Below are 26,594 nucleotides of genomic sequence, written 5' to 3'. Positions count from 1 at the left end.
ACACGCCGCCCCTGGCAGGCGGCCTGATCGCGCGCGAGGAGCGGCCGCAGCCGCTGCCGCTCGGGGCCGCCTTGAGCCCCAGATTCCTGAGCGCTCCGCTCGCATGGCAGCCGCCTCGGCGCCCGTCTCCGAGGCCCGCTAGGGGCGGCCCAGCGCCCCGGCCCTCGGCGGAGCCCGTCGGATCCGGCCCCGCTCTGCGTCCCGGGGCGCGCTGCCTCCCAGCCCGAGGTGAGCACCGCGAGCGCAGGGGCGCGCAGGGCTAGGGGCGCTCTGGGGAGTCCAGGCCCCGCGCCGCGGCCGAACCGAGTGCGGCGGAGATAGGAAGGGAACGTGGGAGCAAGTCCCGGGGCGGGCGGGGGGGAGGGGGGTTGAGGTGGGGGGCGGAGACTGCTCGCTGCCCGGAACCGGCCCCCGCGTCCCCTTCGTGCCCGAGGCCATCTCTCGACGCTGTCCCCATCCCCACGGAGTCCTCCTTGCGGACTGCGTTCCCTGCCCGGGCCCCTCCAGCGCCTGACCTCGCTCGGCGCTGCCCATCCTTCGCTTCCTTCCCACAGAGCCCACTCCCGGGCTCCTGTCTCCAGTCTCCTCGCCTGCTCAGTCTTCCCCGCCTCCGCCCTCCTGCTGCCCCCACCTCCTTCTGTCCCGACGACCCTCTTCCCCCTCGGCTCCTATCACTCAGAACCGGAATCCAGGTCCGGCCGCCTCCCAGCCTGTGCCGTCCCACAGGTGTCCGCAAGTCCGGCCGTCCATCCGTCCGTCCTCCTGGGGCCGGCGCTGACCATGCCCAGCGGCTGCCGCTGCCTACATCTCGTGTGCCTGTTGTGCATCCTGGGGGCACCCGTTCAGCCCGCCCGAGGTGAGCGCGCCCCGGGACTCAGGTCGCGGCCCTGCCCGGCCATCCCTCGCTTGCGCGTTGACCTCTGCCGGCCAGAGACGGCACTGCAGCCGCTCGACCCGCGGGGTTGGCGAGACCCAGGTAGTCCCGTTGCAATTCGAGGAGTCTCTATTCTGCCTGAGCCCAAAGGGGAGCTCCCCAATTACTGAGACCCCTCGTCCTCCAAGCCCCGCATCTCAGGGAGACGAACCCTAACCCGGTCTCACCCGTCCTACGTCAATCTCTTGCAGCTGATGACTGCAGCTCCCACTGTGACTTGGCCCACGGCTGCTGCGCGCCTGACGGCTCCTGCAGGTAGCTCTCTCGAACACGTGCTCCCAAACCCCCTTGTTCCCCGTTTCCCAGCAGGTCCACACCCACAACCAGGTCAAGCCCCATGGCAGAATGTCTAGGGGCTTAGAATCCTGCTGTTCACTCCCTATTCCCTCATGGCCACAGGACAGACTAGTCAGCCTCTCCTTTACCCCCAGTTCTCCTCTGCTTTGCCTCTTAATGCTGCTTCTCGCTTATGCCTCCCCACTTTTTTACCCTCCCAAGGCTCATCCAAGCATTCTGAAATGTTCCTCCTCAAGATACCAGGAGGAAGACCTGAAGCTTGAGAGAGTTTGGAGATTGGGGCCCATGAGGAAAGGGGGGAGATAATGATATAAAGAGAATGGGTTTAGTCTGAGAAAAGCTGCGGAAGGGTTGCTGTGGAGAAGCACTCAGGAAAGAGGATCTTTCTTGATGCATTTGAGTAATTGACTCACTGGAGTGGGGGATGGGCAAAGTCTGTAGTAGGAGAAAAGTGCACATAAGGAAATGAGCTGACAGAGCAAGGGGCCGGAGGGGCTGGCAGTGTTTGGGACACTCTGAAATAGTTCAGACCTTTGTCCTGAAATTAGGATGGGAGGATAGTCCTGATGACCTTTCAAGGTCACTCTTTTTAAACCATTTCTGAGCACCTCAGACATGCTAGGAATGGCAATGGGGTTATTTACAAATATCTTAATTTCTTCCTCAACCCATCCCTGCCAAGCATATCTCCAGTTTACAGATGAGAACACTGAGGCCCAAAAAGGTTAGACAAAGTGCAGAACGAGGACTTGCATGCTGGCGTCTGATGGTCTGATTCTATATGTATGTCCTCTGACCCTGTAGAACCCTATACCTACCTGGGATAGGCCAGCTTTCCCTTTAGGGGCTCTCATAGGTCCTGTTTTCTAGAAGATCTGGTCCTCCCTCATCCACTTCCTCAGACTCCCCTACCCAGAGTCCTGCTCCTGTGCTTCTCCCCATCAGGTGTGACCCAGGCTGGGAGGGGCTGCACTGTGAGCGCTGTGTGAGGATGCCTGGCTGCCAGCACGGTACCTGCCACCAGCCCTGGCAGTGCATCTGTCACAGTGGCTGGGCGGGCAAATTCTGTGACAAAGGTAGGGGAGTAGAGAGGTTAGTTGTTGGGCTGGGGACCCTGTGTGTTTTAGGAAAAAATCCATCCAGATTTAATACCTATTGTGTCTGGCTCAAACCCTCAAATACATGGTATTTTATCATTTTAGACTTTATGCCTGTTGCCTAAATGGGGCCTCAACATAATCCTGTGAGGTGAGCCAGGCAGCTGCTGAAAATATACTCACATTTTACAAATGAGGAAACTGAGGCCCATGGATGAGATACAACTTGCCCCATCACTTTGAGACAGGTTGACAGTGCTAGGGCTAGGAGCCTCCAGAGTCCGATTCAGTGTTGTTTCCCCACACCACACCATACAAGCTCTGGGTGGGTTTGTAGTGCAAGTCATGCCCACAGAGTTTTGGGTGGGGCCTGGGCAGGTCTGGGTGCCAGATGAGGGGCTATCCCAGAGCCTTCCCGGTCTCTCTCCAGACGAGCACATCTGTACCACGCAGACCCCCTGCCGGAATGGAGGCCAGTGTGTCTATGATGGGGGCGGCGAGTACCACTGTGTGTGCCCACCAGGCTTCCATGGGCATGACTGTGAGCGCAAGGCTGGACCCTGTGAACAGGCAGGGTGAGTGCTGGCCTGGGGGTGAGTGGGAGGCTAAGGGACAGTCTGGTGACAGAGAAGAAGCAGGACTGTAGAGAGAGTGGTGGTGAAGTATTAGGGCTGAGGAGAAGTCCCACATGGGGGCACCTGAGGATAAAACCCCAGCCTGCCAAAGTGTCCCCAGTTCAGAGTTTCTCAACTTTTCGGGTACCATCGGAACCATTTCCCCAACAACAAAAACCTGTAGGAGCTGGAGGTGTAACTCATCAATGTGTGACTGCTCTGGTGGGGAAGGTGGGTGTGGGGAGGTTGAGGACGTAGGACTTTACCTCGGGAAAGCTGGCACACAGCCCCTAAAGATGTTGCACACAGCAGCCTTGTGCCTCACTGTGAATGAAGAAATGGGGCTGCAGGGCTGGACTTGTCCTCATTTCTGCCTCAGGCCTGAGAGCTTATGAGGATAATAATAGCACACTTGCCTTGAGCCTGGCCTTTGTTTGACATTGGATTATCTCATTTAACTCTCACAGTTTGGGAAGCTGGGTACTATTCTCATTTTCTAAAAAAGATTTTAAGTAATCTCTGCACCCAATGTGGCACTTGAACTCACAACCCCAAGATCAAGAGCTGCATGTTCTACCACCCGAGCCAGCCAGAAGCCCCCTTATTCTCACTTTTAGAATGAGGCGTTCAAGGCTCGGAGACAGTGGCTCAAGGGGACATAGCTAGAAAGGGGGTAGAAGGGTGGCGGTGGTCAGGATGCTGACCTGGGCTACCCTGCAGGTGCCAAGTTGGCATCAGTGGCGTCTTTCACCCCCACTGCAGCTCTCCATGCCGGAACGGTGGGCAGTGCCAGGACGACCAGGGCTTTGCCCTCAACTTCACCTGCCGCTGTTTGGCCGGCTTCGTGGGTGCCCGCTGTGAGGTCAATGTAGACGACTGTCTGATGCGGCCTTGTGCCAATGGCGCCACCTGCCTGGACGGCATAAACCGCTTCTCCTGCCTCTGCCCTGAGGGCTTTGCTGGACGTTTCTGCACCATCAACCTGGATGACTGTGCCAGCCGCCCATGCCAGAGAGGGGCCCGCTGTCGGGACCGTGTCCATGACTTTGACTGTCTCTGCCCCAGTGGCTATGGCGGCAAGACTTGTGAGCTCATCTTACCAGTCCCAGATCCTGCCACCACAGTGGACATACCCCTGGGGCCCACCTCAGCTGTGGCGGTACCTGCCACGGGGCCTGTCCCCTACAGTGTGGGGGCAGGTCTGCTGCGCATCTCAGTGAAGGAGGTGGTGCGGAGGCAAGAGGCTGGGCTAGGTGCAGCTAGCCTGGTGGCCGTGGTGGTATTTGGGGCCCTCACTGCTGCTCTGGTCCTGTCCACAATGTTGCTGACCCTGAGGGCCTGGCGCCGGGGTGTCTGTCCCCCTGGACCCTGCTGCTTCCCCGCCCCACACTATGCTCCAGCACGCCAGGATCAAGAGTGTCAGGTTAGCATGCTGCCAGCAGGGCTCTCCCTGTCTCCTGACTTGCCCCCTGAGCCTGGAAAGACCACAGCACTGTGATGGAGGTGGGGGCTTTCCGGCCCCCACCTTCACCTCCTTGGCTTCTCAGACTGGAGTAGCCCTTTCTCGCCACCCCTCTCCTGGGGTACACACACTGAGGGACCTCAGCCTCACACCAGAAATATTATTTTTTTAATACATAGACTGTAAGATGGAAATTTTATCAAATAAAACTCTGAAAGTGCACGTGGGCTCCTTTGCCAGAAAAACCTGCCTGGAATCCCAGCTGCAAGATGGCCAGAGCAGAGGCCTGGCTCTGGGGAAGCCTCAGGACTATGTTCCCCAAGAAAGCACAGTTTCCAAAGGAGAACCCAGGGTCCCCCTTTCCCCTCTGGGAAATGAGGGAGAGGTAGAGCCACAAAGGAGAACGTAAGCAAGGTGCAAGCCAGCACCTCTGTACCTGCTCAGGATAAGACTATGGGACGGGGGTCAGGCTCAGGGCCCTCAGGGAGAGGAGCGGGATCCCTGGTGGCTGCTCTGTAGCAGCTGCTGGAACAGTGAGTGGGGCTGGCTGCGCAGGGCGGCAGGGGAGTCCAGCTCCACGACCCTCCCCGCTTGTAGCACCAGCACCCGGTCAGAGTTCAGGATCGTGTTGAGCCTGTACGGGAGAAGGTGGTCAGTGGGGAGTGGAGGACAAGGCCCTAAAGAATAAAGCTGAGCTGCTTGTCCCTCCTGTCGTCCCCTGGACAGCACAGGTCTGCCCCACAGGCGTTAGCTCCTGGCTGGAGATACCCTTGGACAATGTGTTACTATATAAAGGGCCTGGAGAACGAGGAGCTGAGATTCACGAGGGATTGGAATCTCCAGAGCCCTGAGCCCTGGGGTCCCTGAAAGGAAGGGAGGCTCTGGGTTCATGTCACCATAGTCCCTGATTAGATTCCCACTCTGGATGCGGGCACACCTGTGGGCAATGGTCAGCACTGTCTTGTCGGCAAAGCGTTTGCAGATGGTCTGCTGGAGCAGTTGGTCTGTCTTCTGGTCCACACTTGCCGTGGCCTCATCAATACACAGGATCTGGAACATGTGGAGAGGGTTGGGGAGGAAAGGGAGGAAGAGGCTTAGCCTTGGCTCCGACCTAAGCACCATCCCTCCTGGCCAGGCCCAGCCCAGCCCAGCCTACAGATCCCCCACCTCGAGCTCTAAAAGGAAAGCTGTCTTAGTCTCTCAAAACCTCTCCCCAGCTCACTTCCTCACCCTGACTGTCCCCTCCCTTCTTCTGGGCCCTCTTAATTATCTCCTCCTATTGCCTTACCTTGGCATCCGTGAGGAGAGCCCTGGCCAGACACAGCAACTGCCTCTGCCCCAGGGATAAGCTCCGGCCTCCCTCACCCAGCTCACCATCCAAACCACCTGCAAGGCACAGCATCCTCACTCCCAGGTCCCGGGCCTCATCCTGCTCCCTCCTTGCTCCTTCCTGCCACCACAGGGTAGGACCTAGTACTCACCAATGGACATGATCACCTCACTCAGGTGGCACTGCTCCAGGGCCTGCCACAGGGCCCTATCCTCATGCAGGCCCTGGGGGTCCAGGTTTTCCCGAACAGTCCCACTGAACAAAAAGGGTTCCTGGGGGATGACAGCCAGCTGGGATCTGGGGGATAAGGTGGGGACAGGACATGGAGTCCTGACTAGAGATGTGGCCACTTCTGTTCCTAGCACAGGATTTTAGCTAGCCCTTCTGGGAAAGTTTGGGGCAAGACCCAAACATAACTCCCACTCTGGTCCCGAGTTGGCCAGCCACATACTTAGATCTGTGCCAGTACCAAGAGGAATATCAAAAAGACATCCAACGCCTTGACTCTATCCTTAAGGAACTTACATCTCACTGAGGTATAAGACACGGAGAGCAGGAGTGAGATAAACTGTGTGGGCCTGACTCCAGCAGCCACTGGGGCAGCAGTGGCAAGGAATAACCAGAGTGTGAATGGGTAGGGGACACTTCAAGGTTGGAGGTGGGCCTGGAATTGGGTCCTGAGGAGCTACATGGTGGAGCTATAAGATAAGGCCACCACAGGTAAGAGAAGATAGGAAGAGGGGTGCCTGGGTGGCTCAGTTGGTTAAGTGTCTGACTTCAGCTCAGGTCATGATCTTGCAGTTCGTGGGTTCAAGCCCCATGTTGGGCTCTGTGCTGACAGCTCAGAGCCTAGAGCCTGCTTTGGGTTCTGTGTCTCCCTCTCTCTCAGAAATAATAAACATTTTTAAAAAAATTTTTTAAAAATAAAAAAGAAGACAGGAAGAGCAGAGCCAGGCCTTGGGATCAGTATTGGACTTTAGAAGACAGAGCTGCCCTACCTCGTGCATACCATGAAACCCAGCAAAAGTGATATTAGGTAAACCTGGAGGTTGGGGGTAAGGAGATGATTAGCCCCAGAAGAGGCCACTTGTGGCTAGGGGCAACTGGCCCAGGTCTCGAGCTGTCCCAAGCACCGCCTGCTGAGCATCAGAGCTGAGGGCATCAGTATGGGGCACTGCCCTTGGTAGGCTTGGGTTCAGGAGGCACAGGCTGGTGGGTCTCAACCGGAGGCTATGTGCTGGGAAATAGAAGGTGAAGCTGGAAAGGTGGGCCTGGGTCAGACTGCAGACCTTGAGACCACAGCTATGAATGAGTCTGGACCTGATCACCGGGAGCTCACCATCCTCACCTCCTTGTCTTATGCTCCATCCCGCCCCTGATTGGCCCTGGCCGCCCCGAATTGATATATAGCCTTCCTATCTGGACCTTCCTCCAAGTGCCAGTAGTCTGGTTCCCTTCTTCTCTCTCCCCCAGACCTGAGCTCGGCCAGCTCCAGCTGGCTGGTGTCCACACCGTCCAGCAGCACTCGCCCCGAACTAGGTTCCAGCAGCCGGAAGAGCACCAACAACAGGGAAGACTTGCCAGAGCCCGTGCGGCCCACGATGCCCAGCTTCTCTCCAGGCTGCACGCGGAAGGTCACCCCATCCAAGGCATTCGGCAGCCCTGGCCGGTACACCAACACCACATCCTGGAACTCCACGCTCCCCTGGGTCAGCCAGCCAATGCCCAGCTGGTGGGTCCGTGGGTGGGAGAGAGAGGGAGACAGGTGAGGTGGAAGAAATCAGGAGGAGGAGGGGCAATGGAGAGTGGAGAGAAGAATAAAGAGAAAGGGTTGGTGTGAGAGGAAAGGGCGCATGCCACAGAGACGGGGCCCTATTGATGGGCACAAAGATGAGGGAAGCCGTGAAGAATGGGGGATCACATGGGGACGTGAGAGGAGCTGAGAAAGATAGTGAGGAGTGAAAGGAAAGGAAGTGGGGGAGAGATGGGGCATGTCAGGAGGGTAGGAGGGTCCTCCAGGGTTCCAGTGCCCAGGCCTGGGGTGGGGGTGCAGGCCTACCCGTGGCAGCTGGCCCTGGGGCTCTTGGGGTAGGTCACAGGAGTACTCCTCCAGTCGCTCGACGCTCACCAGCATGGTTTCTGTCTGCGTGAAGCTGCTCACCAGGCCGGAGAGCAGGCCCGTCAGGGAAAGTGCGTAAGATAGTGACAGGCCCACCAGTCCTAGGGGAGAGGAGCACAAGCCACTAAGGGATGCCTGCACACGGGGGTGCATGTGGAGCAGGGGTGGGGCAGAACGGGAGAATTTCAAACCATGGACTGTGGGCATGTAAAGGAAGCCAGCAGAGAAGCAGAAAGACACCAAGACCTAGATAGGAACCACAGGAGGCTGGCCACAAGGGAGCACAATGGGCCTGGCGAGGCTGCAAGGGAAGACCATGGAAGACGGGCCTGACAGAGTGCTGGGGATGGGGAAGAGCAGGTAAGGGGTGAAGATTAGAAGACTCAGTTCTAGTCCCAGACCCACCACCACCTGGGCGAGTTTCTCCCTAGGACTTAGTTTCCTCAACTCTACAATGCAGGCAATGAGAATCACAACACTCCTCCCAGGACCCCTGGGTGGGAGGTGAAATGTTGGTGGGTGACACCATTGGTTGGTGGGTGAAATGAGTGAGGGGACAACATGCTTCTGAGGTGAGAGTGAAGTTTCTGAGGGGAGAGGTGGCACCTGGGTTGGCGAGGCCCTGCTGGTGCTGCACCAGGGCGATGCCCGCGATGGCACTGACCACTGTGGCCCCCATGAGCTGCAGCCGAATGTCCAGCCACTGCATTGCGGCGCTGGCAGCAAACTGGCACCTCTGGTTTAGCTCCAGGAGTCTCTGGTTCTCCTCTTCAAACCTGGTGAAGGCCAGGAGGGAAGCAAGGCCACTCCATTGTTGCACTGACCCATCCAGACTTCTTCCCCGAAACACGTCTTTCTTGGAGCTGATCTACACACCCACGGGCCTCTCCTCAGGGGTATAGAGGGGCCAGGGTTTGGCCTCACTATCCCTTTATTCTGTTTCCTTCCTTTTTCTCCTAGGGCACCGCACCCACGTGCCCTTCTTCTCAGGAGTCCTTCTCCCCTCCTTCGGCACCTCATCCCTCCCCCACTCCCCGTGGCTGGGAGAGGCAGACTTCATCACCTGTGAGTGGCCCCGGCGGCCCGGAGCACTGCGAGGCCAGCCAAGGTGTCGGCCAGGTGGGTGTAGAGGGGAGACAGCGTGAGGCTGCTCAGGCGCCGCAGCTCCCGGGACGAGGCCCTGTAGTGGCGCTGCACGCGGTAGTAGATGATGCTCAAAGGTGGCAGCAGCAGTAGCAGCCAGGGCAGGCCGGAGCCCAGCACAGCCAGGAGGCCCAGCAGGCCTACTGCGTTGGCCAGCAGGATGTTGAGCATGAAGGGAAGGCTGTCATCTGCACAGGCCACGTCGGAGGAGAAGCGATTTAGGACCCGGCCCGCGGGTGTGGACTCGAAGAAAGTCACTGGCGCCTGGGAGAGGGGGTGTGGTTGCACAAAGGCAGGGCCTGGCAGAAGAGGGGTTGGGAACAGCACTGGGGCATGGTGGGGTGGGGACAAAGGCCCAAAGTACAGAATAGGAAAATGTTCCCAGAGTTTGGGGGCAGAGAGGAGGGGCACGTGGAGCTTGGAGGAAGACTACCCCAGGGTGGGAAAGATACTATCCCATCCCCCTGGCCAGTGGTGACCCTAACAGGCCATGCTGGCCATTCCTCTACCTCCATGCAAGACATACCTACTCCCCTTTCAAGGGCAGGGAGCCAGTCTTTCGCTAGAAGATGGGGACTTCAGGCCAGTGAGTGAGATTGTTAGATGTCAGGAGGAACATCCTGATTACCCGTGGGTGGACAGAGTGATAAGGACAGCAGTCAAAGTCACTATTATCTCATGGCTAAGCATTCGGATTCCAGCCCTTCCAGTTACTAGATGTAACTGGGAGACTCCAGGCAAGGAGCTTAATCTCTTAAAGGCCCCTGTTTCTCATCTCAGAAACAGGGATAATAACAGAATGGTAGCTCCCAAAGCTGCTGGTAGGATTGAAAGCCACATACAGCAGTCAGGTGCTTAGCACAACCTGCCTGGCCTAGAGTAAGTGCTCAGCAACCACCAGCTGTTTAGATGGCTACTGTGAGGGACTGTCTCAAAGACAGCCGGTTCCTTTCCTTACCTTCTCCATCCCCCCAACTCTCTGCCTTTACTTGGGGAACAATCCTCTTAGGGCAGGGGACTAGGGCAAAGGACTTTCAGAAGCACCTCCTAAAGCCAGTTTATAAGAAAGGAATTCTATCACAGCCTGATGATGCCCTGCTCCTGGAGGAGAGGCAGAACAGTGGGCAGCTACTCCCTGACAGGCAACAGGATGACCTATGTAGTACCCGGTTCACGGCCTGGCTCTTCACAGAACTAGGTTTGCCCAGGTAACTTCACTCTCAGAACCTCAGTTTCCTCACCTGCAAAATGGGGATAACAGTACCTACTTCACCGGGTTATTATGAGACCCAGGTAACAGACATGAAAGGGCTTTATAACAAGAACAACATCATTAACAATAATTACTAATTGAGTAGTATGTGTCAGGCACTATTCTAAGCACTTTCCATGCACTAATTTAATCCTCGTAAGTCTACAGGGTCAGCAACAGACTAGATATACACATAGCAATAGGGATCAATCTTAGAAACAGTCCTAAATAAAAACTGTAAGAAATGGATCATCATTTATAAAAAATGCTGGCACACAAAATATACGCATTTGCAAAAAGACAAACACAAAGATATATACTGGGGCACCTGGGTGGCTTAGTCGGTTAAGCATCCGATTCTTGACTCTTGATAGCAGCTCAGGTCATTATCTCCCAGTTTGTGAGATCCAGCCCCACATTGGGCTCTGTGCTGACAGCTTGGAGCCTGCCTGGGATTCTCTCTTGCTGTCTCTATCCCTCCCCCATGCACGTGCTCTCTCTCTCACTCTCTCTCTCAAGACAAATAAACATTTAAAAAATTTTTTTCAAATCCCACAAAGACACATACTAACTGACCACACTTAGAATGGTTGCTTATCAAGGAAAGGACAGAAATGGAAATAGGGTATGCAGATAACAGGGAGCATATAAAAAAAATTAAAAAAGGATCTTTCATGATCTAAGGGGTGTCCTATGTTCCATGAATAACTCAGGCCTCTGCACTTGAAGTCCAGAACAGAAGTGACTCTGAGAAAGATTCTCTTCTCCCCATTTTACAGATGAGAAAGCTATAGGCTTAAGTAACTGGGTCTGAACCTAGGTAGATGCTCTCCAGGCCTTCTGAGTCAAGTGCTGCACTCTCCTGTGAGGGCTATCTTTTTCTGAGGACTAAGAGGTAGGATGGGGCCCCAATGGAGCCTAGATACTGAGAGGGCTCCCTCATGCCACCTCCACCCTCCCATCCCCTCACCATAAGGACTCGACGAAGCAGGCGGTGATGCAGGGTGGCGGCCGCTCGGATGGTGCCCGCTGCAAAGAGCACTGCCCGGAGAAGGGTGCAGAGGGAGTTGACGCCAGCAATGGTCGCATATACGGTGAGGTAGAAACGGATGTCTGAAGAGCCATTGGGGGCAGCTTTCGGCAGTGGGGACACTGAGGTGCTGGGTGGTGAGGAGGGGGCTGTGGGTAACCAAAAGTAAGGCCCCCCAGGGGTCCCTTCCCCTCCCCCATGCCAGCTCTCCCCACCAGAAGACACACCCCGGGAACACCAGCCCCCTACCTCTCAAGCCCTGCCTGGCAACACCTCAGGGAGATTGCCAGGCTTGCTCTAGCCCCAGCCACTCACTAGAGGCTTCCTGGGGAGAAGAGGAGCAGCTGGGCAGAGAGAAGCCCCGTGGATCCCGGGCTGCTGGGGGCTGGTGCCTCCTGGGAGCTATTCTTGTCTGCCTTCAGCTGAGAGATCCAGTGGGAGAGCCACCAGTCAGCAGCATTCCTTGTGGCTGGGTGAGGATTGGGAGGGAAAAGCTGTAAGTGAGACCCATTCTTTTGTTCCCTTCAAACACCCCCTTCCTCTGCCCTGGACTCTGGTTTCTACTCTTCTTCACCCCCCTGGCCCTCCTCACCTTGCAACTATCCCATGTCCTCCTCAGTGTGCCTATCACCCTTTAGCTCTGAGGAGTGCATGATCTGGCATTTGCAGAGTCAGGGCTAGTTGGGGGGTGGGGGTGTGTGGTACAAATCAGAAGATGGCCTCAGAGTATACCCCTCCCGCCCTTGGGACTCTCTCAGCTGCTGCCCCTGCCTGGTGAGTCTCAGGGCTTTGTAAGTATCCGGACAAAGAGATGGCTGTGATGGGGACCTTGGCTGTGCTGGGATGAGGGGCTCTGGGGTTCACTCCAACCTTGCATGAGCAGCAACGAGAGGAGGATAGCTAGGGCCAGGCCCTGGCCCACAGCCCTCCAGTATGCTTGGTACACGTGGAAGGCCACAGCACCCTCCTTCTTGCTTTCTTCCTGCAGCAGGCGGCCACATATATTCCTCTCCACTTCCAGCCCCGCCTTTGTTTTCTCCAGGTTCTGACCAGACTGTGCTGTGGCTGTGAGGATCAGAGAGGTGGGGGGTGGGGATGGGGGGTTATGTCTGCAGGACAACAGTTAAACCTCAGGGTTGCAGACGGGCAGGGGAGCTTTGAGGAAAATGTAGCTCTACAGTATGGTGGTGACAGGCAAGCTCTTTCCTCACCCCTGAGCCATACCTGAGTCAGACTCTTGTCCATCCTCAACCCAGGCTTTGGGGACAGCCTGCACCAATGGCAAGATCTCAGAGGGAGGCCCTGAAAGGCAGCAGGGAGATCAGCATGGGGCTGTCCTGGGTATGTACTCTGCCCTTCTCAATGCACCTGCCAATTCACTTCCCGTTCTCTTTGGATCCCTTCCCTGACCCTCCCTAGCAGGGTCCTGCCCTGGACCCCCAGACTCTGAGCAGGACCCTCAAGTCCATCTCTCTGTGTCTGCAGTCCAAGCAGCACAGACAGAAAATGTTCACCCCCAGAAGGACAGTCCTAGCCACCCATGAGCACTCTTCCAGAGTCACCTCTCCTAACTACAGAGCTTTCTCCTCATGTCACATGAAATTTTTAAAACTCTGGTGGAGCCTCATTTCCTCCTGTTTCTCTCCTAGTGAACTTGCAGACAGTCATGTCCCACTGGATAATAATCCATCAGAGGTGGGGTTTTTGTTGATTTTTGTTTGTTTATATTTTTAATAAAAAGACTATTCTAAACCTGATTGCTTTCTCTTCTCAAAGGACAAGAGTGTTCTCAGAGATCCTGGGCCTCTGTGTTCCCAATGCACCCAGTTACATAGCCGAAGTCCCAAATCCACTGGCATTGCACCAGCGTGCTCCTTTCTCTCTTCCTCTCTTGCCTCACACCAGTTCTGTGAAGGCAGGACAAGGTCTTTCAGAGACAGAAGGATGACAGGGGCCCAGGCCACACACGGAGGAGGTGGCAGAGTCTACATGTAACAGTCCACCTGCCCATGTTCCCCTGTTACACCTGGGCAGACGGCTCTCTTCCTTGGGTGGGCTCCCACCCTTGTAGCCCACATTACCGGCTTGTACAAGGCGCCCGGCCTCCATCAGCAGCACCATGTCCGCCCTCTCCAGGTACTCGATGCGGTGGGTGCACAGCAGCCTCGTGGTGTGGCTCAGCACTCCCAGGATGCACCGATGCAGCAGGTGGTTGGCCACATCTGTATCCACAGCAGCCAGAGGGTCATCGAGGAGATAGAGGTCCTTTTCCTAGGGAGAGGTAGGGGCACAATGGGCACCAAGTCCAGGTCCTCTGGTTAGAACCCAGACCTCTCCTAGGACACAATCTTGAGGTAGAGAAGACAATTGAGAGGAACTCTAGGGGTTACCCTTAGAGCATAAGAGAAGGAGGTAAGAGCTGAGGGTGAACTTCCCTCCAGTCAAGCAAGGCCTGTGCTCAGCTTTGCTGGGTCCCAGCAATTCAAATTACACAATGCTTTTTAAAGGGCCTTTAATTCTGCCTTCAATCTGCAAAAGGGGGATGGGGTGGCCAAGGGCCCAACACCTCAGGAACATTAAGTAAGGAGGAAAGAAACCAGATGCTAATGAAAATATCTCCACCCCCCCTCCCTCCAAGGCTGCAGACTCCCCTATCTTTAATTTACCTGGTAGACAGCACGAGCAAGGGCAATCCGGGCCCGCTGTCCCCCGCTGAGGGTCACACCCTTCTCCCCCACCTCTGTCTGGTCCCCAGCAGGCAGGATCTGACAGAAAAGGCCCCCCAGCACTGGTCAGTGGGCTCCCCAATACCTTCTACTCCATCTCTTTGCAGGGAAGAGGTAGAGGGGGTCAAGAGAGCCAGGGAGCTTGAGGAGACTTGAATTTGGGGTGAGCAAGCCACAGGGGATAACCCATAATTCCAATAATCTAATCCCCACGACCTCATGAAGTTGGTATTTTTTGTCTCTCACAGATGAGACCAAAGTTCAGAGTAACTACCTTGCCCAAGGTTGTTCCACAGCTCGTATGTAGTAGGACATGAATATAGATTTTTAACCACCCTGTCCCACTCACTAGCTTGCCTTTTTAACAGGCAAGGATGATGATGGGCAAAATCAGTGTGATAGCTTTCATAGGTTTTTCCAGAAGGAATGAGAAGGAATGTACCCCAAGTCTTCCTGTGGCCTCAGGAGTGGTCTCCTTAGCTAAGAGGTACGCATACCAGAGGAAGCACCTGTGGTCTACCAGACAGCTTTTCCTTCTGAGGGAACAGCTTTGTAATTCATCTTTTTTCTTAGTGCCTAGAACAGTTCCCAGTACCCAGCAGACATCTGAGAAATGCTTGATGTAGAAACAAATGATATGAGGCACCTGGGTGGCTTAGTGTGTTAAGCATCTGCCTTTTGATCTCAGCTCGGGTCACCATATTATGGTTCACGAGATTGAGCCCCGAGTCGGGCTCTGTGCTGAAAATGTAGAGGCTGCTTGGAATTCTCGCTCACCCTCTCTCTCTGTCCCTCCCCTCCCTCAAAATAAATAAATAAACTAAAAAAAAAAAAAGGGAAAAAGAAATAAATGATACATGGGCATAGGATACCCCATGGTCAATGTTAAAGGTCCTCTTTTCCAGGGAAGTTCCACATTTACCTGGACAGGGTAGTGGTGATAATAGTCCTACAGGGAACATGGGATTGAGTGGGAAAGTCACAGGAGAAATCTGGAATCTCATCCCTCTAAATTTAGTACATAGGATATAGGGGATCTAATGGACTTGCCCGGAGTAACCTTGACTCTCTTAAGCCTCTCTCTAAGTGGGAGGTGGGGGAGCCTCTTGAATCAGAACCAAACCTATGTAGGGCGAAGCCTGAGAGGGAAGCCTCCCCTAGCCTCAGAGGCCTCAGGGTTCCCTTAGTGGCTGTGTGGAACACCCCATCACTACCACGGCTCTGGGTCCTACACGGAAGGGGGAACCACGCAGCTGGACACTCTGGGAGGACCAAACCTAACAGCCAGTCTTTGGTTAATGGTGCTTGAGTAAAAGCAACCCCTTCCCAGAGAAGCAAGTCTCTGACTTGAGGTATCAGGGACATGGGGAAGCAGGTAGCCAGGAGGTTTCAGGGCCAGGCACTCACACTGAGGTCATCACTGAGGGCGCAGGCTTCTAGCACTTTCTGGTACAGCTGGGCATCAAATGTCTTCCCAAAGAGAATGTTGTCCCGGATGGTGGCAAACTGGATCCACGGTTCCTGGGTCGCCAGGCCAAAGCCTTTGGACAGCCCCCACACTGCCACCCGTCCATGCAGCCTGCATAGAGCAAGGCCAGCAGCATGGGGAGCCAGCTCCCACTGGGTCCCTCCATACCCAGCCCCTGCTCCCCAGAAGCTTCTTTAGACTGCCATCAGTCTAGAAGTCTCTAGACTTCTACATCAGGTCCCCCTTCATGTCACATGGGTCTCTGAATTGGCAGCCACTGAGGTTGAGGCGTCCTAATGAGGCTGGGGGAGGGGGGTCATTCTGGTCTGGGAAGGGAAGAAATTGCTCTTTGGGTACAGCCAAGCAGCTGTCAGATCTGGATGTGCTCAGAAGCTCAGAGGAGAGCATGGCCACCACCCTGCACTCACTCGTTCTCATGACAAAAGCCCTTCTTTCATACTTCTGCTCCTCTCTGGATCCCTCCCTGCATAACCACATTTTCTGAAATAGCGGCTGACGCAGGATGTTTCCATTTATTTCTTCACTCACTATTATACCACTTGCAACACGTTGGTGTGATGATTATAACTCACTTTCTTGACTGCCTTTCCCTTTCCAGACTGAAAACTCTCCCAAGAAAGGGACAATGTCTTGTTCTTGGCATCTCTGGACCCTAAAATGGTGTCCACCACATGGCAGGGGCTAGGCAAGTGTCTGCTGAAGGTCAAAGCTGAGGACAGCGGGACACTAGAGGTTGCTCACCTGTGGAGCTCCCCAGCAATGGCGGCCAGCAACGAGCTCTTCCCACAGCCCACCTTCCCCACGATGCCCACCAAGGCACCCTGCAAGGAAGCCAGACAGTAAGTATCAGGTCTCCCTCCTGAGGCCCTGGGCTGCCAAACATTCCACAGAGGGTTCTCTCTGGGCCCGCACTAGTCTGTAAGGAAAGAATGTTCCAGCCCTCAGGCTGAGCTATGCCTCAGAGACACTGTGCAGCACCTAGGAAGTACAGTGCTTTACTCCCCACTCAGAGGAGCGATCAGTTTCACTGTCTGTGTGAAGGGCCTCTGGAGAGAAGCCAGAGAGTATGCTAGAGAGAATGGGTGGAAATCTGCCCAGAATTTCCAAGGAAAGGTCAAGGTAGGGAGCCCAGAAGGAGAGGAGAGGGGAGGGACTCCAGGCTTTGGGGCCTGGATGCTGGGCTAACTATGTCCACCTGTGGCTAGACTTCTGCTATCTCAGAGTAAAAGGCAGTACTTTGCACAGATGCCCATTTCTGTGATTTACAGTTTCAAATTTTCTGTTCTCCCTTCATTTCTTAGTGGTAACATACATTCATGGGGCTATCTCCCTGCACTTAAAGGAAAAAAAAATCCCTTTTTTTTAAGAAAGAAGTAGAGCTCTCAGAAGCTCTATAATGCCCCCAATCTGTCAGCCAGTATTGACCCGTCTCTGAGTGGCCACCAGACCAAGCTGAGACCCTCCCCTGGGAATTCTCCCTCTTTCTGGCTTAGCCTGTAAGTGGGAGGGCTGTCTGCAGTCACATCTTCTGCTCAGTGGAGAGCAAGTCCACTGAGAGAAGCAGGAGGCAGATGAGAGAAGTAGACAGAAGGAAAGTTCTAGGAGTTGAGTCCTGGTTCTGGGTTGCTGCTGAGATCCAGCTGCATGCATGCCCTTGGATTCTGCAATTCATCTTTATATCCTCATTATAAATTCCCGTTTGCTTAAGCTAGCTCCTGTTTCTATGACTTATATCCAAAAAGCCCCAACCGACACATTAGTAAAATTCCTTTGAAAAATTCCAGCCTTGTCTTGCCTGAACTAAGAAAAACAAAATATACAGCCCATGCCAGAAATGTGAGCCAAATGTGGTACAGACTAGAGAATGCTGGGTTGAGCTGTGGGGCAAAGGGTTGGATAGGGGTCAGAAAAGAGTGAAAACTCAGAAGCTGGGTAAACAGAAGTCACTGTCCTGCCAGGAATATTCTTTCAAGTGTTTGTCTGAGGGTGTATGCTATGGTGTGAGTCACAAGGTGTGATTCCTTTTCACCAGGCTAAATAGAGGATTAGCTACCCTCTTTGTAAAATCCTTCTCAGAAGAGACTCCTGGGCCTCTCCCCTGGTCCCAGCCTGGGGCAGATGCTGAATAAGCTCTGGGGTCTGTTCTCAACTTGCTGGCCTCTGAGGGACAATGGAGACAGACATACTTGTTGGCCTGCACTAGGAGGATATACCTGTCTAAAGACCAGGGAGAGAGTGGACAACTCTGAGAAAGCTGTGTTAATGGGAGGGTGGTCAGAGATAAGTGTAGACCTGCTCACCACAGCCCCTCCAGTCTTTCCCTCAGTGATTAGAGACGTAGGCCACCTAGCTACGATTGGCACCATCCTTGCTTATCTGTCACTGAGTCCGCATCTCTCTCATTCATCTGGGGACTCCCCTAGGTTGTCTAACCAACAAACCTTCTTCACTTCGAGGTGACTGATGAAGGTCTCCTGGCTCGTTCCAACTGGGTCCCAGGAGAACAGGGCTTCATGCAGCTCCAACACCGTAGATGGCGCTGTGGGGGGATCTAAACAGGGAAAAAGGCACTCAACTTGGGATTCTAATGCACAATCTACCTACTTGGGGAGGGTAAACCAGGAGTGTGTCATTGGCTTGCTTGTCTTGTATCTACCTGCCCAGTGCTAATTCAGCCTATCTTGGTCTGAGGATTCTCCCCCAGGAAATGGCCACTTGCTCTGCCTGGGTTCTGCTGCCTCTGGCTCTTCTTGCCAGCACCTATGTACAGCATCCTCGGGGCTACAGTTCCCTACTCACCCTGTGCCAGGTTCTTCCCTTTAGCTTCCCATTACCTGAGCTATAGTAGGCTTGGGGGTTCTGGTTGGGAAGGTCAAGGAAACGCTGAATCCGGTCCAAGGACACTTTGGCCTCCAGGAGGCCATTAATCACCCAAGGGAAGCTGTTGAGGGGAAGAATGAGCATGCGCACCAGTGCCAATGCCGTGAACACCTAAGTAGGATAGAAAGGGGATGAAGCATCACCTGAAGCCCTGGAGCTATCTGAAGGCCTGCTCTATGGGTGGCCTTGTGGACAGGTGTGTGGAGGGAAGAACAGGGCAGCAGCAGCAGAACTGAGGGGTTGGCTGGAAAATCCTTGGGTCAGAGATGGCAAAGGTAGTCACTTCAGAATCCTAGAAATCCCAGATGTTCCTCCAGGGATCCAGGTTGCACCTCAATAAGCACAGAGGCCTGGCGCATTCTGAGATCCTCTCAGAATTTCTAAGGACAGACATCATCTGGCCCTGGCCAGAGCCAGCACTACATCATGGACCTTTTTTGCCCAAGGCTATCAGAATGGGGATCAGGGGACCTAACATGGAGACTGGGCCTGAAGTCAGAGAAGAAGGAAGAGAGGGAAAAAAAAGGAATGCCTTCACAGAGGAGAAAGGGTTATAGATCTGAGACCCCAGAAACTTCAGAGAATTCCCGCTTGGTTAGGAAAGGGTAAGGCACCCAGGGATCCTCCTTCCCAGTAGTCCCGAGGGTCTGAGCCCACCTCCCAACTCCATCGCAGTCTCTGGCTGCTGCCTCTCTCTACGCTTTGCTACAGCCATCCCCTCCTCTCCTGGCCCTCACCTTGGTGGCAGTGAGCTGGTGCCCCATGAGAACATAGGTGATGAAGATGACGATGGAGATGACAACCGGCAGGGCAGCCCACAGGTACACACAGGCTGCATCCAGGTATTTGATGACCCTGAGTCGCCCCAGTTCTCTAGCTCGACAGGCCTCTACTCGGGCCCCTAGGGCCTGCTCCCACCTGAAGAACTTGATGACTCGAATGCCACTCAGCAGCTCTGTCATGAGCTAGGGATAGAGACCAGAGGGCAGTGTGAAGTGGAAATACTGCTCATGTGTGTCCATTCTCCTCTACCCAGTCTTCCCCAAGCTCCTAACAGAGGAGGCCAAGTACTCCAAGCTCCCAGATACTCTGTACTTCCTAGCCCTGGTTTTCTTCCCACCTCAGCCCTAACTTGAAGCCCTGCCTTCAAATCTCTTTCAGCCCCGAGTTGCTTCCCCTGCCAGTCTTTTACTTCTCCTCCACGTGTGTTCCAGCAGGGAACAAGTCAGAGTTGGAAACCCCCCCACCTTCCTAGGAGATGAAGTGATAGAAACTACAGGGGTGTTACCACACTGGGGTAAAAGCACTCCTTCCATGAGGTGAGGGACTAAGACTACTTCCCAAAGCCAGAAGAAGATGGTTTCAGGAGCTAGTCACCAGTATGGCCCATGGCTAGAGTATACAGGTGTAAGAGGCCACAACAAAACCCAGGGTCAGACAGGCCAACGAGCCCAGGCAAGATGGGCAAGGGCCAGATAAACTCTTTGGATCCCAACACTCACACATCCCCAGCCTGCAAGCCAGGTTGGCACTGGGAGTCTTCCCAGATGGTGCTGGAGATCTAGTCTGTAGCTGTCATGGGTAGGGGAAGAGGCCCTGGGCCATAACCAACTATGAGAGTCCTCCTCCCTGTTAGCACTCTGAGCTACTCCCAGAAGAAGCTGATAACTATGCTGCGTGGAGCTCCAGGCCTGCCATCCCTCAGTCACTGCAGAACCCAGAATTGACTTAGCCAGACCCCTCCTCACCTAGCATTGGTCTAGACCGAAGACTGACCTACTCCCTCCCCCACAACCCACCCCTTAGATGTAGATGGGGTTCTCCCAGGCCTCTGTACTATGGCTACGGGATGGTCTGTGCCCTTAGATGAGGAGGCAGGAGGCTCGGGTCCTAGCACTAATACTAAAAACCTATTTGGTCCAGACAGGCTACTTCCTACCTCCTAGGATTGCCGTATAAGCTAATACTATAGTATTACTAATGGGCCCTGTTCATTTAGTGCTTACTTTGTGACTTGCCCTGTACCCAGTGTTACCTAATATAATTATGGTCATTTCTTAGATGAGGAAACAGAGGCCCAAAGAGGTTAAGTGACTTGTCTGGGATGATGAAACTAGTAAGTGGTAGATTTGGGATTTGAACCCATGTCTGTCTTTCTCTAGTCTGAGCTCTTAACTTCTAGCTCTTAGCAGTCTGAGATCTTAACGCCCTCAGGCACTGTGCATGGGAGGACCTGGGGAGCAGGATGCTGGGCGGGGTCTCCGGATTGCTGAGGGACCCCAAGTAGCCCCTCACCTTAACCCGCGCATCCTTGTGCTGTAGCATCTCCTGGTTGCTGGCCATGATGCGGGTGGCAATCACTTTGTTGACAGGGACCAGTAGCAGTGCCACGATCAGACCACCCACGAAGGCCACGCCCACCTGGTGGTGCAGCAGGTAGAGGGTGATGGCCAGCTGCAGGGGCAGGCCCCAGGCCTCATGGAAGCTCCCAGCAAAGTTGAGTAGCCGCTCAGAGTCGGTACCTAGCAGGTTCAGGGCCTCCCCAGCAGGAGGGCGTCTGGGCCCCAGCTGTAAAGCCTTTCGGTACAGAATATTCAGCACAGCCCCCCGTGCCTGAAGTGTCACCTTCCGTATCTCGTATCCATACTGATTCTGCAGCACAGCACCCAGGACAGCCCCCCCAGCTAGTGCCAGGGCATAGAGCAGGCCATTGCTTAGTGGCTCCTGCCCCTCCTCTAGGAAGCCCACCAGTAGGGAAAGCAGCAAGGGCCCCGAGAATCCCAGCATGGTCCCCACCAGTTTTAGCAGTCCAAGTGCCAGGTAGCGCTGCCCAAAGGCCCCATACAGGGCCCTCCACAGCTGGGCCCCTTCCTGCCAGCATGCTTGGAAGACTCGAGCCAGGTAGGTGGGGTGCAGCCTGTGTGGAAGGCGGCAAGTGTCCTGGGGCTGCCGTAGCTCTCCACGGGCTCCTCGGGACAGCAAGGGTGTCAGCCAGGCATAGGAAAAGCGTGACAGCCAACTCTCCCCATCTTCAGCTATCTCAGGTTCCTGTTCCTGGGACAGGAGGGGCTCCTGGGCCCAGGGCTCCCGTGGCCCCCCGGGGACTGCCCAGCCCAGTCCATAGGCCAAGAGTGCAGCCAGCTGCAGGATGAGAAGGCATAGGCGGGATAGGGGTCCTGGGAGAAGTGGAGGCAGAAGTGTGTCTCGTTGGCAATGCCATAACAGGGTGAGCACTAGGGCTGGGGCTGGCAGGAAGGCAGCCAGAGCCAAGGCCAAGGGTCCCCGGGAGTGGCCATGAGGGGAATGAACCAACACCCACAAGGCCAGGCAGTGGCTGGTCCAGGCCACAGCTGCCACGCCCCCTGCCAGCACTTCCAGCCCTATTGGCCCTGGGCCTGCCCCTGGTGGCAAAGCAACTGGAAGGAGGTCTAGCAGTGGAAAGACGGAGAGCAGGAAGGAAGCTGCAAGTCGGAGCCGCCAGCCAGGACTGCAGTGCAGGATGTAATCTGGATTCCTAGAGACAAGGGGGCAAAAGAAAAGGAGGCACATAATGGCCGACTGAGACCCAGACATTAAATAATAACTCACTTACCTAGAGGTAGTCAGTTCCCTTTCCTGCCTTGTACACCTTATTTCTATCCCATTTTACTCTGAAATTCAGGGCTTTTCCTCCAGGAAGTCTCCCTGTCACAACCTAACCCATTTTCCAATCTACCCATATAATTTCTGACCATTATTTTGCCACAGAAACTAACAATTTTTAGTTAAGGTTGTGTGGAACATGAAGACTAATTAGAAAAAAGAAAAAAAAAAATCCCAGGAGCACCTGGCTGTCTCAGTCAGAAGAGCATGCAACTCTTGATCTTGGGGTTGTGAGTTTGAGACCCATGTAGGGTACAGAGATTACTTAAATGAAAATAAAAAGGTTTTAAAATCCTAAATTTTCACACAGATAACAACTAAGGAATGAGTATTTATTTTTATAAAATTATCTACCTAAAATAACCCTTAAATTCACCTGAAGCACTATTAGATGAACTTATATATGGCTTCTACACTCTTATACTATAGCCTAAATTTTATGAAGCCTCAGAATATTCTACTCTCTGTCTTTCCAGTGGTTGTAGAAGGTGGTATAGATCATATTCCGTGACTCCATTTGCTGAAGAAAAACCTCTTTTTAGTTTTGTCTCTATCTTCTTGGCATGCAAAAAACAGTTTTAGTGAACAAAAGGGTGATCTGTCTACACTGAAAACCAAGTACAGGATAACACACCTGTGGCAGTGAATATTAGAATGCCTTGAAGGTTCACACAGTGAGGTTAAATCTATTATTCCCTTTGTTAGCAAGGCTGGATTACTGAAAAAGTTTAACTGTAGATTAGCATGCTTTGGATTGCCTCTAAAAAGTCCAGCTAACCACAGCTATGTGGAGTGCTTTATATCGGAATATAAGTCAACCTTTAAGAATTTTATTTTCTAAGATGTGGGGACAGAACATTGGGCCCTTGGAGGTCCCAAGCTGGCCATCAGCCAGTCTTATGACCTTGGGCAAGTCTCCTTCTCTCTCTGCATCTCATTTTCTTCATTTCTACAGTGAGCAGTAAGGAGTCTGGACTCAAAGCCCTCTAATGTCTTTTCTTGTCTGAGATTCTGGATCTCTCTAAACCTTTTCAGCAATGTACAAAGTGTCTGGTAAGTGAAATGAGATAACCATGGTTTCTATTGATTATATGATGGTCTTTCTTGCCTGCTCCTTAGACTGTGAGTTCCCAAAGAACTGTGTTTAATAGATACACCTCTGAGCAGGCTTTGGATGTCTGCTGACTAACCCTCTCTAGACTTCTGTCTCATTCTGTGTAAAATACAAATCAAGAGTTCCCCCCCCCACCCCCACCCCCCCCCCGACCAAGCAGATCCCAAGTTTCTCCTCCTGAAGGGAGAGATTCATAAGCCCTGACTGATCTTGGATAGGGACACATTCCCTCTATCAGACTAGGGACTCTCAATGGCAGAGACTAGATTTCTCTCCTGCCTTGTCAGTAGCCAGAGTAACAGTAACTTTAGACATATCTAGTCATACAGGAAATAAATACAAAATCAAAGTGGGTTTGGCACTTGCACCTTAGAGACCCAAACCCAGAAAGACTAAAGTTTTGATTTTGTTCTTCTCTTCTACTAACTGCTTCCTCTCCAGCTGGTTACATATGCCTCTCTTAGTCTAGGAACACAGTTTTCTTTTTTATTAAAAAAAAAAATTTTTTTTAAGTTCACTTATTTTTCAGAGACAGAGACAGTGTGAGCAGGGGAGGAGCGGGGGAGGGGGGAGAGAAAGAAAGAGAGAGAGAGAGAGAGAGAGAGAGAGAGAGAATCCCAAGCAGGCTCTGCACTGTCAGCACAAAGCCCGATGTAGGACTTGACCTCAATAACCATGAGAACATGACCCGAGCCGAAATCGAGTGGGAGGTTTAACTGACTGAGCCACCCAGGAGCCCCAAGGAACACAGTTTTCATACATGGAAGTGGTGGTGATAAACTGATCCTACAACTTCAACACAAGTTATCCTTTCCGTCTAAAAACATTGTTCACTCAATTATGCCTCCAATTCATGGCAGTTGGGTTTGTGCATCTAAAAATCTACAGAAGTGATGCTTTCTACCAAGCATCTGGCCTTTAAAAATGTACCAGGCACGGCGCTATATGCTTAAAAGCATTATCTGATTTTGCTCCCAATAATGCTATAAGGCCCAGAGAAGACCGGTAACTTGACCCAAAAGAGCCACACTGCTGCAAAGTGCTAATGCCCAGATCCTATTCTATTTTTGCCCGACTCCGGAGACCTCACTATTCTGGTTAAACTGCCTCGGATATGCGGGTTTCAGGTGAGGTCTGCAGGCACACACGGACAGATGTCTTGCACCTGTTTCTACCCACCTCGGGGTGCCCCAGTGGCAGGCACTCAGCACGGCGAGGAGCGCGTGGGGCAGGGCGCTGAGCACCAGCTGGGTGAAGCAGTGGCCCGTGGTGTCCCCCTCCCACACCGGGAGCGGCTGCAACACGCTGGTCTCGCACAGCTGGGCCAGGAGCCGCTCCATGGAGGCTTCACCTGTGGAGAAAGCCGAGGTGGAGGGAGGAAAGGTTCCTCCCAGACAGAGGGGAATCCGTGTTCCCAACGGCGAAGTCCAGGCAGGGAGCCGACACCCTGGGAGACGTAGTGGGGGCGCTAACCAAGAAGCCGGAGTGGTGTCAGAGGGCTCTGACAGCCGGGTCTGCCAGCCTCTAACCCCGCCCCCGAACCGGGACCTCCCCTCGCTTTGGCGCGGAGGCCAGACCCCGCCCATTCTCGCGTTACCTCAAAGGGAAATAGTCCGGCTCCCCGAGCGGGCGGATTTCTGGGCTGGTTACATACCCGACCTCGCTTTTCCCCCTCTCTTGTGTCTCTGCCCCCAGAGATCCGGAACTTCTGACCTGGAGAAGCTACTTGCCACCGGATTCCAAGATCCCGAGCACTGGTGAATGCAAAAGAGTCTGCTGCTGGGTTAGGGTGCTAGCCTGGCTCGCTTGGCACCCCCTATAGGCGGGATGACCTCTCTGGCACCGTTTGCCCCGCCCATTTGCCAGGCTTTTGCGCGCGTGCGCACTTCTCTCTGCCGCCGAAGGTGTCATTGAGCCGGCGTGCTGGCGCGGCAGTCCCACCCTGCCGCGGGTTTACGCTACCTTATTTGCATAGGAACTGATGTCAGCTCTACTGCGACGTCATTTATTCACGCTCAGGTAGAGTACTAGCTCCCATCTGTCTCCTGTTTACTAGCAGGCACGTGCATTGCACTAATTCTTAAAGCTTACAGAACTGAGAAGCCCAACGTGCGAGGTACACGGACGTATAATGCCACTTAGGGACTCTTAGGCCATTTACTTCTTTACTCCAAGGCTGCATAACCTTGAGGAAGTTACTGACCTCTTTGAACTTAAGGGTTTTTTTGTTTTGTTTTTTATTTATTTTTGCCTGTACAAAGTGGGCAACAATACCAATGCCAAGGTACTGCTGAGAGAGTTGAATAAAGTGTTTAGGGCAAGTGCCTTGCTGAGAGTAGTCCCACAATAAATAAATACATTTTAGAAAAGCAGTGGGGGGGGGGGGGCGCCTGGGTGGCTCAGACGGTTGAGCGTCCCACTTCGGCTCAGGGCATGATCTCGCGGTTTGTGAGTTCGAGCACCGCGTCGGGCTCTGTGCTGACAGCTCAGAGCCTGGAGCCTGTTTCCGATTCTGTGTCTCCCTCTCTCTCTGCCCCTCCCCTGCTCACTCTCTCTCTTCCTCTCTCTCAAAAATAAATAAACATAAAAAAATTAAAAAAAAAAAAAAGAAAAGCAGTGGGAAGAACATAAACTTTGTAGTTAGATGGACCTGGATTTAAATCCTGACTCCACCAATATTTAGTAGTGTGATCTCAGGCAAGTTACTTCTTTTTTCTTTTTCCTTTTCCTTTTTTTTTTAGGGAGATAGAAGTTTGTTGAATACACTGCAAGGGAGTGGCAAGCAGGACAGCAAAGGAAAGGCTGTCTGCCTTGGACAAGTTATTGCTTCATATTAGTTTTATATCTGTTTATTGGGCATGGTACTGGAACCTTACAAAAGGGACACTGGTACCCCACACAGCAGGGACACCTGGGTGGCTCAGTCAGTTAAGTGTCCAGCTCTTGATTTCGGCTCAGGTCGTGATCTCATGGTTGATGAAATCTAGCCCCACATAGGGCTCTACACCGACAGCTTAGAGTCTGCTTAGGATTCTCTCTCTGTACTTCTTCGCCTCCCCCGCTCACTCACACTCTCTCTCAAAATAAATAAATAAGCTTCTGGGGCGCCTGGGTGGCTCAGTCGGTTGGGCAGTGAACTTCAGCTCAGGTCATGATCTTGTGGTTTGTGAGTTCCAGCCCCACATTGGGCTCTCTGCTGTCAGCTTGGAGCCCACTTTGGATCCTCTGTCTCTCTTTCTCTGCCCCTCTTCCACTAACATGTGCTCTCTCTCTCAAAAATAAACATTAAAAAAAAATAAACATTTAAAAATTTTTAATAAACTTTTAAGTAAGTAAATAAAGTTAAAAAATAGCTCAACAAATAACTATGATTACCCCATTTAATCTCAGTAAGATGCCTCATATCTCTAATGTCGGAAATTAGTGTTCCTATTTTTGCAAGTTAAGAAATGTAGATTTGCATTT

At 53.3% G+C, this 26,594-nt stretch overlaps 2 protein-coding genes across 6 annotated transcripts; one reads left to right on the top strand and one right to left on the bottom strand.

Moving 5' to 3' along the window:
* Positions 1-4,626, top strand: DLK2 (delta like non-canonical Notch ligand 2). The gene is made up of 6 exons (XM_043591486.1): positions 1-228; positions 727-856; positions 1,126-1,189; positions 2,177-2,307; positions 2,759-2,903; positions 3,705-4,626. Exons 2-6 carry the CDS (start codon positions 781-783, stop codon positions 4,438-4,440), a joined length of 1,152 nt encoding a protein of 383 aa, XP_043447421.1. The 5' UTR covers positions 1-228; positions 727-780; the 3' UTR covers positions 4,441-4,626.
* ABCC10 (ATP binding cassette subfamily C member 10) lies at positions 4,551-24,971 on the bottom strand. 5 transcript variants are annotated; one of them, XM_043591481.1, is made up of 22 exons: positions 24,843-24,971; positions 24,309-24,480; positions 20,669-21,887; positions 19,111-19,338; positions 18,328-18,484; positions 17,935-18,044; positions 16,235-16,314; positions 15,412-15,583; positions 13,945-14,043; positions 13,360-13,549; positions 12,503-12,580; positions 12,149-12,343; positions 11,594-11,747; positions 11,219-11,408; positions 8,917-9,260; positions 8,460-8,629; positions 7,794-7,954; positions 7,210-7,463; positions 5,886-6,031; positions 5,693-5,790; positions 5,342-5,454; positions 4,551-5,038 (listed from the first exon to the last, which is right to left on the bottom strand). In XM_043591481.1, the coding sequence occupies exons 2-22, from the start codon at positions 24,467-24,469 to the stop codon at positions 4,885-4,887; spliced, it is 4,473 nt and encodes a 1,490-aa protein (XP_043447416.1). In that variant the 5' UTR covers positions 24,470-24,480; positions 24,843-24,971; the 3' UTR covers positions 4,551-4,884. The 5 variants fall into 5 exon arrangements, 4 of the variants coding, with proteins under 4 accessions (XP_043447416.1, XP_043447417.1, XP_043447418.1 ...); XM_043591482.1 differs by having other exon boundaries at positions 24,784-24,955; XM_043591483.1 differs by lacking the exon at positions 24,843-24,971 and adding an exon at positions 24,603-24,656.
* Positions 24,972-26,594: the final 1,623 nt, after the last annotated feature.

Source organism: Prionailurus bengalensis, chromosome B2 (assembly GCF_016509475.1).
Source record: "Prionailurus bengalensis isolate Pbe53 chromosome B2, Fcat_Pben_1.1_paternal_pri, whole genome shotgun sequence".
Taxonomy (NCBI): Eukaryota; Metazoa; Chordata; class Mammalia; order Carnivora; family Felidae; genus Prionailurus; species Prionailurus bengalensis.
Note: the sequence above shows the minus strand (reverse complement) of the source record. Positions and strands in the feature narration are given on the sequence as shown.